Source organism: Mugil cephalus, chromosome 14, assembly GCF_022458985.1.
Source record: "Mugil cephalus isolate CIBA_MC_2020 chromosome 14, CIBA_Mcephalus_1.1, whole genome shotgun sequence".
NCBI classification, from domain to species: domain Eukaryota; kingdom Metazoa; phylum Chordata; class Actinopteri; order Mugiliformes; family Mugilidae; genus Mugil; species Mugil cephalus.
Window position 1 is genome coordinate 21,334,877 of NC_061783.1, and position 14,392 is coordinate 21,349,268.

General features: G+C 37.9%; 2 protein-coding genes across 5 annotated transcripts in view; both read left to right on the forward strand.

Annotated features, from left to right (window-relative positions):
* The first annotated feature begins 1,055 nt into the window (after positions 1-1,055).
* The window catches only part of LOC125019714 (major histocompatibility complex class I-related gene protein-like), a 118,646-nt gene continuing 105,309 nt past the window's right edge, over positions 1,056-14,392 (forward strand). Inside the window, exons 1-8 of one of the 3 annotated variants that reach the window (XM_047604679.1) lie at positions 1,056-1,230; positions 3,373-3,636; positions 4,130-4,408; positions 4,548-4,850; positions 5,058-5,159; positions 5,457-5,474; positions 5,574-5,638; positions 5,804-7,294. In XM_047604679.1, the coding sequence (XP_047460635.1) occupies positions 1,182-1,230; positions 3,373-3,636; positions 4,130-4,408; positions 4,548-4,850; positions 5,058-5,159; positions 5,457-5,474; positions 5,574-5,632 (1,074 nt within the window). In that variant the 5' untranslated portion in view covers positions 1,056-1,181 and the 3' untranslated portion in view covers positions 5,633-5,638; positions 5,804-7,294. Of the gene's footprint in view, positions 1,231-2,082; positions 2,203-3,372; positions 3,637-4,129; positions 4,409-4,547; positions 4,851-5,057; positions 5,160-5,456; positions 5,475-5,573; positions 5,639-5,803; positions 7,295-14,392 lie in introns of those variants that run through there. The other 2 variants (XM_047604678.1, XM_047604680.1) reach the window with 2 other exon arrangements.
* On the forward strand, positions 9,074-13,082 carry LOC125019728 (major histocompatibility complex class I-related gene protein-like). 2 transcript variants are annotated; one of them, XR_007114111.1, is made up of 6 exons: positions 9,074-9,455; positions 9,561-9,827; positions 10,149-10,427; positions 10,504-10,803; positions 10,996-12,869; positions 13,070-13,082. XR_007114111.1 is itself a non-coding variant. In XM_047604693.1 (5 exons), exons 1-5 carry the CDS (start codon positions 9,407-9,409, stop codon positions 11,055-11,057), a joined length of 957 nt encoding a protein of 318 aa, XP_047460649.1. In that variant the 5' UTR covers positions 9,074-9,406; the 3' UTR covers positions 11,058-12,974. The 2 variants fall into 2 exon arrangements, 1 of the variants encoding a protein (XP_047460649.1); XM_047604693.1 differs by lacking the exon at positions 13,070-13,082 and having other exon boundaries at positions 10,996-12,974.

Genomic DNA, 14,392 nt, shown 5'->3' on the forward strand with positions numbered 1-14,392 from the left:
AAATTACACTATAATAAGAGGTCAGATATGTTCTCTGTTAGTATAACCATCTCATCATGTTCAATAATTACTAACAAATGTCAGTATAAAAAAAAAACATAACAGGGGCTTCACATTTACCAACAAGGCCTTGTACAGCGCTCACATCATCGTGGTCTCTGGAATATGAACCAGTGATGTAGCATAGATTTGCTATTTTATTATTATTATTACAATACTAATTATCATTTTATTCTTACTGACAGCGATGCCTGATAGTTGCGTCTTAATTCAGTATTAAATAACTGATTCTTAGCTGTATTTGTGTGTCTCATTGTTTTTATATTCTTTGTCTTATGACACTTTTTTTATTTAGAACATTTTATTCTGCCTCAGTGCTGCACTTCCTGTTTGTTCCATTTGATCACCAAAAACAAACCTTCACTAAAACCATCAACGTCGGGTTTAATGTTGCAGAACTGGGTCGTAACACACGTTTCTAAGAACTGCAGATTTTTATATTATTCTGAAGCACTTGTTGAGATTATTGTTGTTATTAATATCATTAATACTCAGTGAAATATTACAGCTTTGGATCACCTATAATGTTTTGATGTCATGTAGGAAACATAGAAATATATATCATGCTGTTTGTCTGCTGATATACTCTGGTGCACTTTGATATTTATTTTTTATGTTTCTACAACATTTGTATATTTTTAATACTGAATGTGAAACATATTTGCTTGTGAAAGAACACAACTGTAGAACAGAGATATAAGATATTGATGGTTATGTTTAAATAAATGGTGTCAGTCAGGGCCAGTAAAACCTTCTCTCTCTCTCTCTCTCTCTCTCTCTCTGCATGAACTTCTTTAAAATCATTGACTTACATGTTAATATTTTCCCATTAATCTTATTAAATTATTCCCAGTAGTCTTTTTCTTTTCATTTATGTCTTGTCTGTCTCTCAGTTGTGGTGTTTCTGTAGGTGCAACTTTGCATTAGAACTTTTATCCAATCATATTTCAGTCACGTGTTACTGAAGAGGAAACCTGTAGGCGGTGACGTTTGTATCGCTTTAACCAATCGTCGTCCTCTGAACAGTCAGAACCGAAACAAACCAACGCGCCTTCCGATTCAGCGCGACATTTGAATTATCTGACACAGGCGCGTCTTTACAGTTCACAGATAAAAGTAAAATGAAAACATTACTTTTGCTGCTTCTTTCTACTCACGTTTCAGCTCTAGGTAATCTCTGAACTCTCTGAGAGACTGGATCCAGAAACCTGATGGAGTTCATTCATAACTCGTTAGTCTGTCAAACCAAACTCAGCATCATTTTCTGCTCTTTAATGTTTTGGCGTCATGTCGGAAACATTGAAATATATGCATGTTTTAATGCACTTTTCTAGTTACTAAATGGTTTCAGTTTCCAGTAGCTTCATATCCAGAAACGTGACATTTAACATTTATTTTCCCATAACTTATATATATATATGAAGTAATGGGGTTAGAGAATCATGCTGTTTGTCTGCTGTTATACTCTGGCGCACTTTGATAGTTTTTTTTTTTACAACAACATTTGTATATATTTTTAATATGTAATATGAAACATATTTGATTGTACTAGATCTTTATTTTTTTCAGAAAATAAAAAAATACCAGACTCGTTTTCTGTTATTCTGCTCAGTCTCTGTCAAAACAAGAAATCAGTTGTGAAAGAACACAACTGTAGAACAGAGATATAAGATTTTGATGGTTATATTTAAATCAGTGGTGTCAGTCAGGGCCAGTAAAATCTCTTTCTCTCTTTCTCTGCATAAACTTCTTTAAAATCATTGACTTACATGTTAATATTCCCATTAATCTTATTAAATTATTCCCAATAGTCTTTTTCTTTTCATTTATGTCTTGTCTGTCTCTCCGCTGTGGTGTTTCTGCCAGTGCAACTTTGCGTTAGAACTTTTATTCAATCATATTTCAGTCACGTGTTACTGAAGAGGAAACCTGTAGGCGGTGACGTTTGTCTCTGTAACCAATCGTCGTCCTCTGATTGGATAATCTAAAAACAAACAAATGCGCCTTCTCGTTTCATTCATTCGGCGGGACATTAGAATTTGGTTGTAGTATCTGACACAGGAGCGTCTTTACAGTTCACAGATAAAAGTAAAATGAAAACGTTACTTTTGCTGCTTCTTTCTACTCACGTTTCAGCTCTAGGTAAGACTGTATCATTTTCTATCATCTATGTCAGGAGTCGTCAACCTGTGGCAGCGTATCATTAACGCTGGTACCTTTAGTCTTACAACGATCGTGGTTTTACGTGTGGTCTGATTTGTTGGGTTTGAGAAACAGTCCGGGACACATTCCCATAGATCTGCTGAGGGAGGGATGTAAAGTCCAACACCCAGGAGTGTGTCCCTGTCATAGAGTCTTAAAGCCGGGTACAGACGCACTGTGGTCCGGGAAGTCCACATGCAGCCAGATCTGTCAGACACTAAACACTGATCACGATCCACTCCCTCTGGTAACAACAAGCGCTCACAGTTCGTCCATGTTCCTGCACTTCTCGTTCATCATGAGGACACATGGCACCAGATGGACTGAACCTCCTCCTCCGCTCTTTCTCTTTGGCTCCAGTACGACATCCCGAAGATTAATGGAAACTCTGGCCTCACTCAGGGCAGCAGGAGACACGGACACCGATAGGTCTTGAATACAGCAACGGAAGACACAGACAAACACAAAAAGTCCAGAAAACCAATCAAAAAATAGGCACCGAAACCACGGAGACTGGAGTTATCTTTGATGTGCATTTATTAAAACAACAACAACTTCCATTTCTCTTTTATCTTAAAGTTTTTTATTATTATTATTATTTTAAAGTCCAGGACAGTTGTTTCTCAGTACAGCTCATGACGTTCCGGGTCTGATATTGAACAAACAATTAAAAGCGCTTCCGTCGGCGAACATGCTGAACAATTATCACACAGAACACTTCCTGAACACAGTGCATTCCGGGTAGAACTCTTAAAGAGGTAAAGTCCATTTTCCGCTACAATATATAGCTACAGTTTAGATTCACAGTTTTAGTCATTTGTACTGTGGTCTCGGTTTTGTCCTCTCTTCTCAGTGAGTTTGAATCAATAACAGAAAAATATCTTTCAGAATATGATCAGATGTGCTCTATATGGATGGAATGAAACTGAACATTGTATTTTGTGTCAGAGTTTAACTTTTATATTATTGTTGATAATGGGATACTCACTGAAAAGAAAGGTTCAAACTGGTGCTCCAGTCACAAAGGTTGTCGACCCCTGCTCCATGTTGATCAGAGTCACAGTTGAGTTATTAATTGTGTGTCTTTATTTACTGTTGTTTGTCCCACAGTGAAACACTCGCTGAAATATTACAGCTTTGGATCATCTGGGCTTCCAAACCTCTCAGAGTTTGTGTTTTCTACATGGGTGGATGACATCCAGGCTGTTTATTGTGACAGAGACTTAAAGATAGTAAAACCACAACAGGACTGGATGAGAAAAGTCTTTGAAAATGAGACTCGACAGATGGATTGGTACAATAAGCAGTGTACTGAGAAAAAGCCCAACCTCTTCAAAGCCACGATGTTGAAGCAGCTCTACAACCAAAGTGAAGGTACCCACCACATACTGATCATAGAAAATATAAACTGAACTGTCTTATGTAGAATCCAGTCTGTTTCTTGTGTTTATAAGATGATGAAGAACAGAAATGACATTAACATACTGATGTAAATCCTTCCACGTCTCTTAATACTGAATATGTGGTTCTTGCTGTTTAAGTCAGGTAGCAATCTCACCAGTAACCACTAGATGGCAACATCACACTAAGAATCCTCCTTAGAGATTTGAAAAGCTCCTTGGGTTTAACTCTACAGTCAATGCCATGCATCAGTTCAACAGCTTTGGGTGGAGATGTGCTTTAGTACTGCCTTTCTACTACTTTAGTGTAGATGAAAAACACATTATTCAGCTAATACAGACAATAATTATACAATATGTGCAACCACTCATTATTTAAGTCATGTCTGTATGTAGGTGTGTTAATTATATGCTTATTTATATGCTTAATTATATCCAATGTTTTTTTATGTTTCTCTGTTTCTCAGGTGTTCACATTTTACAGCTGATTGAAGGTTGTGAATGTGATGAAACATCTGGAAACGTTACTGCTTCTATGAAGTTTGGTTACGATGGAGAAGACTTCATTGAACTGGATTATAAGATGTTGACCTGGACCGCTCTGAAACCAGAGGCTGACTTCACCAAACAGAGATGGAATGATGACAGAGTTAAAATAAAACAAAATGAGAAGTTCCTTACTCAGGTTTGTCCTGAGTGGCTGAAGATGTATTTTAGTTTTGGGAGGAGCTCTCTGATGAGAACAGGTAGAGTCACATGATGTAGTTTGATGGACACCATAGTGTTTATGTTCATTGTATCAGTTTGACATGGATTTTATCTGGGACTATTTTATGTGGAGGATAAAGACCAACTCAAAGTCAATTCTCTATTTTCTCCCTGCAGACGTCCCCTCAGTGTCTCTCCTCCAGAAGACTCCCTCCTCTCCAGTCAGCTGCCACGCTACAGGTTTCTACCCTGACAGAGCCATGATGTTCTGGAGGAAAGATGGAGAGGAGATTCATGAAGGAGTGGAACGTGGAGAGATCCTCCTCAACCATGATGGATCCTTCCAGATGAATGTTGACCTGGACATTTCATCAGTCTCACCTGAAGACTGGAGGAGGTACGACTGTGTGTTTCATCTCTCTGGTGTGGAGGACGACATCATCACCAAACTGAATGAAACACAGATCAGAACCAACTGGGGTAAGAGGACATGGATGTGGTTAGTTGGTTTGTGGGTAATTTATCTAAACAGACTGTAACTAAAAAAACTGGGACTTTGAGCCATAAAAAATTAAGAGGAATTTCGTTTTATACAGATGAAAATTAAATGAGGTGAGATGTAACTCTGTTCTAAACTTCTTTTTCTTCATTTTTCTTAATCTTTTGTTGTTGCTCTTTGTTCAACAGAGCATCACAGTAGCACCACGATTGTCGGCATCATCTTTGCAGTGGTTGTTGTTGTCGTCTTTGCAGCAGCTGCTGGATTCATGGTTCATAGAAAGAAACAAGGTGAGCTACTTTGATTTAGTCTTTGAGTTGAATCCTACAGTTTGAAGCATCCAGCAGTAAAAGCTGAGTAAGTCTCAGAGTCAGGAGAAGTCAGGAGAACATGACTATACTATGATGATGAGGGAGAGAAGTGATGAAGAAAGAAACAAAGTGAGAACTAAACAGAAGAGCAGAGTGGATTTATTCTTCAGGTTGAGTGAGTAGAAGAGGATCATATTCACTGGAGATAAGATGATGAAAGATATTCTGACAGTAACAACTGGAACTGAAATGACCTGTCTTTACTTTTCATTTCAGAACAAAAGGCTCCACCTGGTAAGTAAAACTGACTTTATTCTGTTTCATCTGATCTAACAAACTGTTGATGTCTTCTATTTACTGTTAGTTGACTTTTTACTCCGTTTCTGATCACAGATAGTGCCCCCGAGGTGTCTGAGGGGGGAGTGATGCTTGGTCTAATTGATCAGCTCTAAATACAGGTGAGAACACACCCAGGATACATGATCTCCTCTCAGACCCTGTTTGGAGGTAGTTTCTGACACATTTGAATCCAATAACATTAATTATCTTGTTACCAAACCATCTGTCAGTTATTGGGATTTATCAGACAACGACTGAATGTTTGTCCTCAAAATTGATGTTAGAAACAAGGAAGAAGTTGTGTCTGTGTAAATGCTCCAACAAACCCCTGACTCCAGTCCAGCAATGACGCCCACAAAGAAGACAGAGACAGAGGGAGAGAGGCTGCAGGCAAAGGAGAAGACTCAGACTGGTCCTCATAGAAGATCACATCAGTGACGTCTACAACAGCTCCAACTCAATGAAATTAATTTTTAATTAATTTTTACTACATTCATGTCCGTTGTACTACTAAGCCGTTGGTTAAGGACTTTTTAAACCTCACTGAATCTTTTAATCTGGTACAGTCTGACAGGTTCCACCCAGGAGTTCAGCTTTATTTGAGTTTTAATCTTCCCTGTCAGACTTTTAAACCTCCTGTGAAAGCACTGAGAACTGAAAGCATCCAAACCTGAGACTGAAACAAGACTGAATGACTCTAATGAACAAAAGAGCACAGATGGAAAAAAAAGACGCGTAAAGGAAAATTTGTAGAAATACCAGAAACATTTTATCATTAAGAATTCTCTTTTTAATACTGTAAATGCTGCTCTTAACACCACCCACTGTGATCGTCCCACCATTGTTTACAATATTTCCTAGAGGTGTTTCGTTCTGTTTTTAAGTCTGCAAAGCACCAAAGCTGCTCTTTTAACGGTTTTTAATGATCTTTTATTAGTTTCTGAGTCAGGTGACTCTGTTTTTGACACTATAGACCACAGCAGCACTGTGAGGGCATCAAAGATTCAGCTATGGAGTGGTTTAGGTCCAACAGGAGCTTCTCTGTTAGCCTTGATGATGCAGTTTCTACCTCTGCATCCCTTCCTTGTAGAGTCCCCCAGGGATCTGTTCTTGGGCCGATTTTATTTTCCTTGTACATGCTCCTCTTAGGCTACATCCTCAGGAAGTACGCCATCTCATTACATTTTTATAAAGATGACACACAACTCTACCTGACCTTCAAACCAAACGATTTTAATTCCCTAAAACCATCCTGGACTGGACAATGATGATCGGATGGACTTAATTTCTTAAATGTCAACAAAAGTACAACTGAGGTCATGATGTTTGGATCTAGTGGTGCCTGTGAGGCTCCTCTTATATCAGTTCCCTCCTCCTATATGTCAAACCCTCTGTTACAAACCTAAGTGTGATTGTAATCAGTGATTTTAAACTGGAGAAACTGATTCTTCCACCTGAGGCTTTTATCCTAAACTCAAGTCTCTTAGGAGATGGTTCTTCCTCAGGTCCAGCCTCCTCTCTCTGGAACACTTTACCTTTACGTATTAGGTGGCCCAGACACTGCCTGTTATTAAACCCGTTCTTGTAACTGTTTTTATACATTCGTATTAAACTTGAGGGCAGCTATTTTTTATTGTGTTTTAATGTAATATTTTTTTTACATCTTTTTTTGTGTGTTGACTGTTTTTTACATGGCTTGACTACAACTTACAACACCTGAGTCACAATTTTTTGGTTTTAAACGTGTTTTATAAATAAATTCACATTGATGATGATCTTGTTTTGCCTCTCTCTGTTCTTTTCCTCCTCTTTCTGAGCTCATCTGAACTCTCACAGCAGTTACAGCTCAGTGTATTGACTGAACTTTAATTTGTATGAAGATCCTAATGAATGTTTAAATGATACAGTAGATAAACAATCATCTGAGCCGTTTTAGTTCCTACAGTTAATGGAAGTTGAGCTGACAGATTTTTATCTGTGAACACATTCAATATGATGAACTTGAACAGTTAATTGCAATTGTGCATGAGGAAGTGAAATTTGAAAGATCCCTTCTTTTTCTGCCACATGTTATGGTTGTGAGAAACCATGCTTGACTTCCTTGTATTCAAATTTCTTGGTTGGGGCAGCCACCATGAACCTAGTCAGCAGATTTCGGTTAAATACATTCATATCCGTACAACCAGCTGGTGATATGGAGGTTTTTCTGTGCCATCAGAGTTAGAATTTGAATTGTCAGGTAAATTTAGTTTACATAAAATATTCAACATCACAAAAAATTCAACCTCATAAAATTCAACATTAAAAAAATCAACCTCCAAGCTTCAACCTCTGAAAAAGCTGGACTTAACGGGGGACCAGGGAGAAGCAATTGATCCCCGTCTCTATTCATCCAACGTCTAGTCAATCAGGTTACGCTCCACTGGTCATGAGGCGACACCGGCACATAGGACAGATCAGCCGTGGCCACCAACACAACTAACGGGAGAGTACTATTTGAGTACTATTTGCTGTATGTGAAATTGTTTAATAGATATTACTCTATCATTTGAACATTGATGGAACGTATTGAATAGTATCTACACTGAACTTTTAATGAGGTGGCGTTATTGAAACTGCGTTAAAATCTAGCTAGTAACTGGTTGTGGGCATCTTTACCTACAGCAGCTAAAAACAACAAGCGAGTGGGCCTGTCTCTCTTTGTCTTTGCCATGAGGGTATAAAAAATCCTTCACGCATTCTTAAAGAGTTTGATGTCTGCACATTTGATAAATTCCGGATTTTTACTTACACACTTACACATTTAGAAGCTTTTCCATGCACTGTTTGATTAATTAGGCCCAATGGATATTACATACAGAAAAGCCCGAGCTGGACTCGGACCCTTCTCGCTGGGAGGCATCCCTGCTAACCACCAAGCTGCTGTGCAGCTATACTTAACATTTAGATTTAACATTTAGTAAATGTGATAAAAAAGTGAAAAATTCACACCTTTGAAAAATTCACACCTAATTTTTTTTTTAGTATTTTGGAGCTAAATGTAGGAAAAATTGTGTGTTCATTTTAACATGTGCAACTTTACAAATGGTGCCCCATAGAATTTAAACCTATTTTTTTTAAAAAATAAATAAATAAACCAATGAGATAGAAAAAAACACATCTCTGTACAGCTGTCACGAATAGTGATATAGACTATTGAGACCAGAACAGTTTTTTCTACCAGGCTGTATACATGTTTAATAATGCTGTAAAATTGGGCTTTTTAACATGGAGGTCTATGGAGATTTGCTCGTTTTTGGAGCCTCAAGCGGCCACTCGATGAACTGCAGTTTTTTGCACTTCCGCATGGGCTTCATCGTTCAGGGCGCTTCGTGGGGGAGGGAGGGGTAAACGAGAGAGGTGGATTATACCACTGCAATGCAAGGGGGAGGAGGAGTGCATTTACTTGTTAAATATTATGTTTAAATGTTACGTTATTATGTGTTGAGCAGTAATTTAACCATTTATTTAATTAATTTATTGATGGCCATCAGGTCTATTGTCAGTTTTTAGTATATTATTAATAATATATAATATCTGAACTACCTTTATGCTTTTTCATTCATTAAAAGTTTCCATATATCAGATGAATCCAGTTACTCAGAAAATGCACAGAATGGTACATTTAATGATCTTCCCTGCAAACACAACTGAGATGAACACGAATGAAGATGTTTTTATGTTTAAGTTATGAGATGGAGTAGCCCACGTTGGGCACTGCTGTTTCTCACCAACAAAATCTCAGTGGCTTGTGGCGAATGTCAATTTGTGAACTTCCTTTCAGGTTTCCGATTGTTTGAGTCTGTGTGCTCGATGTGAATTCATACTTTTTAAGACTTTTTAACACAATGGAATGTCTATTTTTGTTGCTCCTCTTCTGTCATGGTGCATCTTCAGGTAAGTTTGTGTTTTACTTCAGTCTTTTGTAGGAAAGGAATTTAAAAAACAATTGATTTCTAGCAAAGAAAATGTTAAATTTAATAGAATACCTTTGCTCTGCAGTGACTCACAGACTGAGTGTTTACTTCACTGGATCGCTGGGAGACAGAAACCTGCCAGAGTTGGTTGGTGTTGCAATGGTTGATGAAGTTGGAGTTCTTTACTGTGACAGCAACATCCAAAGAGCAGAACCCAGACAGAACTGGATGACAAAGCTGATGGAAGACGACCCAACACAGATAGACTGGTACAACAATGAGTGTCGGGAAAGTCACAGCTTCTTCAATAACATCACGAAGGATGTGACGTTAAACTTTAACCAGACAGAAGGTACATTTTAGTTTCGCACGCTTAAGCACTTAAGTTTGGTAAAGACTTACAACCCTATGTATTTATTGGAAAATCTTTTTTATTGTAACACATTAAGAATCTGTTCATGCACATCACCAGATGTAGAAAACATTTACATGCAAGACCAGTGACATTAGTAAAAATACAGTAGAAACTGTTATTTCCTACAGTTATAAGAAAAGGCTTCATCCATGTAAACACAAAATAAAATAGCAACATAATAAGTAGATCAGTAATTAATAGTTTCAGATCATAGTTTTAGTATCTGTTTGACTACATTAGTCTCTGTCTGTCTCTCAGGTGTCCACACTATGCAGAGAATGTTTGGCTGTGAATGGGACGATGAGACTTCAGTGATTGGTGGTTTTGATCAGTTTGGCTACGATGGAGAAGACTTCATAACGTTTAATTTGAACTCAAAGACGTGGATCGCTGTGAGAGCTGAGGCTGCCATCACCAAACATAAGTGGGAATCAAACAGAGATGGATTATCACACACAGTTGATCATCTCACTCAGCTTTGTCCCGAGAGGCTGAGGAGGTTTTTGAACTACGGGAGGAGCTTTTTGATGAGGAAAGGTACAAACATGTCTGTTTGTTGTAATCTAATTAAATATTTCAGCATAAACAAACACAAAAATCTGTCTCCCTCCAGAAGTCCCCTCAGTGTCTCTCCTCCAGAAGACTCCCTCCTCTCCAGTCAGCTGCCACGCTACAGGTTTCTACCCTGACAGAGTCATGATGTTCTGGAGGAAAGATGGAGAGGAGATTCATGAAGGAGTGCAATGTGGACGGACCCTCCCCAACCATGATGGATCCTTCCAGATGAATGTTGACCTGAACATTTCATCAGTCTTACCTAAAGACTGGAAGAGGTACGACTGTGTTTTTCATCTCTGTGGTGTGAAGGACATCATCATCGAACTGGATAAAGCACAGATCAGAACCAACCGGAGTAAGATTTTTATAAAACATTTCACTTTTTAAGCCTTGCAGCTAATTTAAAAATATGTGTTTATCTGTGTGCATTGCTTCACATTATACGTTATAGTGCAGACATGAGGTCTAGAACATACAAATAGGTGTGAGTTAACTAACCATAAGACGTTTTAATGAACTCTAATTACAAGCCTACTCTCCATCACAGAGCTGAGCTCCAGTTGTTCTGTTCACTCATTCACTCACTCAGGATTTCCTGTCCTGTGGTGAACAGCGTCTTCCTGTTGGTGACAACAAGACCAAGATTTTGATGTGTTGGAGCATACTGCAAGGGTGTTTATTTTTACTGCACTACTTTCACAGAGTTCAGTTAACTGTCAGTGGAAGACAGTTGTGGAAATCTTGTCTTGAATCTTGAATTTGTCTAAACATGTAATCACTGGTGAGATAAGACAGGGGTCCAGAAAACATTGCAGAGGTACGATATTATATACAGTAATGTTTTGATGTTTTGGCAAAGTTCAGACTGAAGCTGAACCATCAGAAACATGTTCAGACCAATGTTGTTTTCGTCAATGATGACGATGTTGTCACCCGTGTTTTCTCGCCGATAACGTAACAGTTACGAGCTAAACTCTTTGATGACTAAATCATGATGAGATGAAACTGGGCGTAAATGTTAGTGGGTGCTCTGTCATGACATTTCTGCTGATTGTTTGTCAAAAGCTAAAAAGTATCAGCAATGCTGCTGCATCTTATCTTTGTTTGGTCACGTCCACCATGCACCATTCTGCACAACACACCTGCAGCCGGTCACTGGTAACACACATGGACACACAATTGAGTTTATTAATGCATTATTATCGTACGATGTTACCCAACAATCAGCTTGTGATGAATTTCATCATTTAAAGCTAAAAGTTTTCCACATAACTCCTGGTGCAAATGGGCTGCTAACATCAGGCTAAAGTTTGCTTGGTTGCGCTAATGTCAGTTAGCTTTTTGTGTGCTACTGTCACGTTTAGAACATGCAGGGATTTTTGGCCTGGCAAGTATAACACATGGTCATATTGACCCATGTCCAAGTGACTAAAACATGGAGGAAAATGTCGCATTTCAGACCTGTTGCTGTTCTCCATGTGTCTAAATGAACAGCACACTACTATAGCTAATGTAACGTTTAGCAGCATGTTTAGCTATGTTTACATTCAATGACTGTCTGGTAGACAAGGTCAAGTTGAGCGTGAGTTCCTCATCCATGGCTCATATTTTGGGCAGGTGTATGTTCATTTGACTTTAGCAAATTCTCAGAAATAAAACCAAAGTAAGGTTGGAATAATTAACATTGATTCCACTGTTACCACTTCATCTTGTGATGCATAACAGCAGATCAGAAAGTATTTGCTGTTGGGTGGAAACCTTGTATGTCTAAAACCATTTATTTACTATTGTAATTATTGGTGAAAACGGCCGATCCACAAACTCGCAATGTGTCGCAATGTGTTGATTTTGTAGATCTGATAATTTCACAACTTTTATGTGTATGATGCAGTAGGGCATCAATTCATGATTAAATAACACAAGATGGAATATGGATATAAAAGGTTTCTGCCCAACAGTACAGCATCTCCATCAATGGGAAAGTCTAGATGAGAGCTGTAAATCTGGTGGGAATCTGGTTATGATACAAAAGCGTTAAATGTAACTGTCGTTTTAGGAATTGCAACACTTGATCCAACCTGTCAACATTGATTCCAATTTCCAATACTTATTTACCATTTAATTAATTAATTAATTAATTAATTTAAGACTAACACTTTTTTTTATCGAAACTAAAACTAGACTAAAGCTTTTTTGAGTTTTCGTCGACTAAAGCTCGAAATGACTAAAATGTGAGCATTTTCATCCAGAAGACTAAGACTAAATCTAAACAGGCTGCCAAAAACACTGGTTCAGACGTTTGAGGCTGAAGTGTAAATGTCCTGTCATCCCAATTCCAGGTGATCTTTTAATAGTCAGAGTTGTACTACTGCTCGTGATGGTGGTCATAATCAGTGGATGCATCATCTGGAGGAGGAAACGGTGAGAGGAGAAAACAACAACGTCTTTGAATATTTCAATCCTGTCATAGTGTTGAATCAATGATGATAATCTCTTATTTGTATTCATGGATTCATATCTACCAACAGTAAGTTTTTTTCTTGGACCTTACTTTTATAAAAGTGAGTATCCAGATCGATAACGATGTCAGTAAATTACTCTCTGTGTCTTTGTCTTGACAGCTTAAACAACTGAAGAGACAATAATCAGAAACGTGCTGATGCTGACGTCCATTCCCAGAGGACTGACTCTTTGGAAAGCAAACTAGAGATAGCAACTTGATCTCCTAATTTTTCTCCAGAACCAGCAAAGCTTTGACATTTGATGGGTTGAAATCTGACACATTGATGTTTGAGTTGAAAACATCAGAGGAAGCTTATATGTGTATATCTATATATAAGTCTTTGTTTGTGTGGGAGTGGACTTGTTTTATTGCAGTTGCAGTTTTTCTCATGAAATACAAAAGTTGTGGTTTAAGTTGTCACTTAAATCACTTATACTGGTACATTTGTTAATATATTTTTTACAGTGATGCACGTATTCTTATTCTAATTTCCTACTTATTCTGCATATTCTTATTGCCTACATTGCTCTTTCTTCTGAACACTGGTTTACACTTTGAGTAGGAGCAGCTGTGATTAAAAGTAATTTTACCTTGGGATCAATAAAGTGATTCTGAAACTTGTACATACTTGTTTTAAGGCAGATTACAGATGGATTTATAGGCTAGGGTTAGGTTTGGTTTGGAGTTGGATCTGTTTGAATCCACAAAGAAATCCAACTCCCCTCAAAGGCCCCACTAACAACTTACTGTTTTGGAAGCTCAAGGGAGACCTTATCCCATGTTACTTTGTTCATTTTAATAAATGAGATGTCATAAATAAGCGACGACACTGGTTTAATGATTCTAACACTGATGCAGGCTTTGGACCATAACTCAAATCTCTCTGTAATCATGTGTAATAATGTCTAGTCCATCCAGATGGGTGCATAAACTCACTATTGTAGTGTAGGAATAGATGTGTTTTTTTTTTTTTCAGCTGCCACGTTACAGGTTTCTTGAGTGAGTAGAAGAGGATCATGTTCACTGGAGATAAGATGATGAAAGATATTCTGACATTAACAACTGGAACTGAAATGACCTGTCTTTACTTTTCATTTCAGACCAAACTGGTAAGTAAAACTTATTTTATTCTGTTTCATCTGATCTAACAAACTGTTGATGATTTCTCCAGACTATGAGTTGACCTTTAACTCTGTTTGTTTCTGACCTTACAGATAGTGAAGAAGCTCTGAGTCTCTGAGAGACTGAATCCAGAAACCTGATGGAGTTGATTCATAACTCGTTAGTCTGTCAAACCAAACTCAGCATAATTTTCTGCTCTATAATGTTTTGACGTCAGCTCAGTGTATTGATTGAATATTAATGTGTATGAAGATCCTAATGAATATGTTTAAATGCTGAACCAATCATCTGAGCTGGTTTTAGTTCATACTGTGATTTA

What these genes read in the sequence shown, in the direction of transcription:
- LOC125019728 (XM_047604693.1), top strand. Translation starts at nt 9,407, where the DNA reads ATGGAATGTCTATTTTTGTTGCTCCTCTTCTGTCATGGTGCATCTTCA. An exon ending in AAACTTTAACCAGACAGAAG is followed by an intron (nt 9,828 to 10,148) that starts GTACATTTTAGT and finishes TCTGTCTCTCAG; the next exon opens with GTGTCCACACTATGCAGAGA. An exon ending in GAGCTTTTTGATGAGGAAAG is followed by an intron (nt 10,428 to 10,503) that starts GTACAAACATGT and finishes GTCTCCCTCCAG; the next exon opens with AAGTCCCCTCAGTGTCTCTC.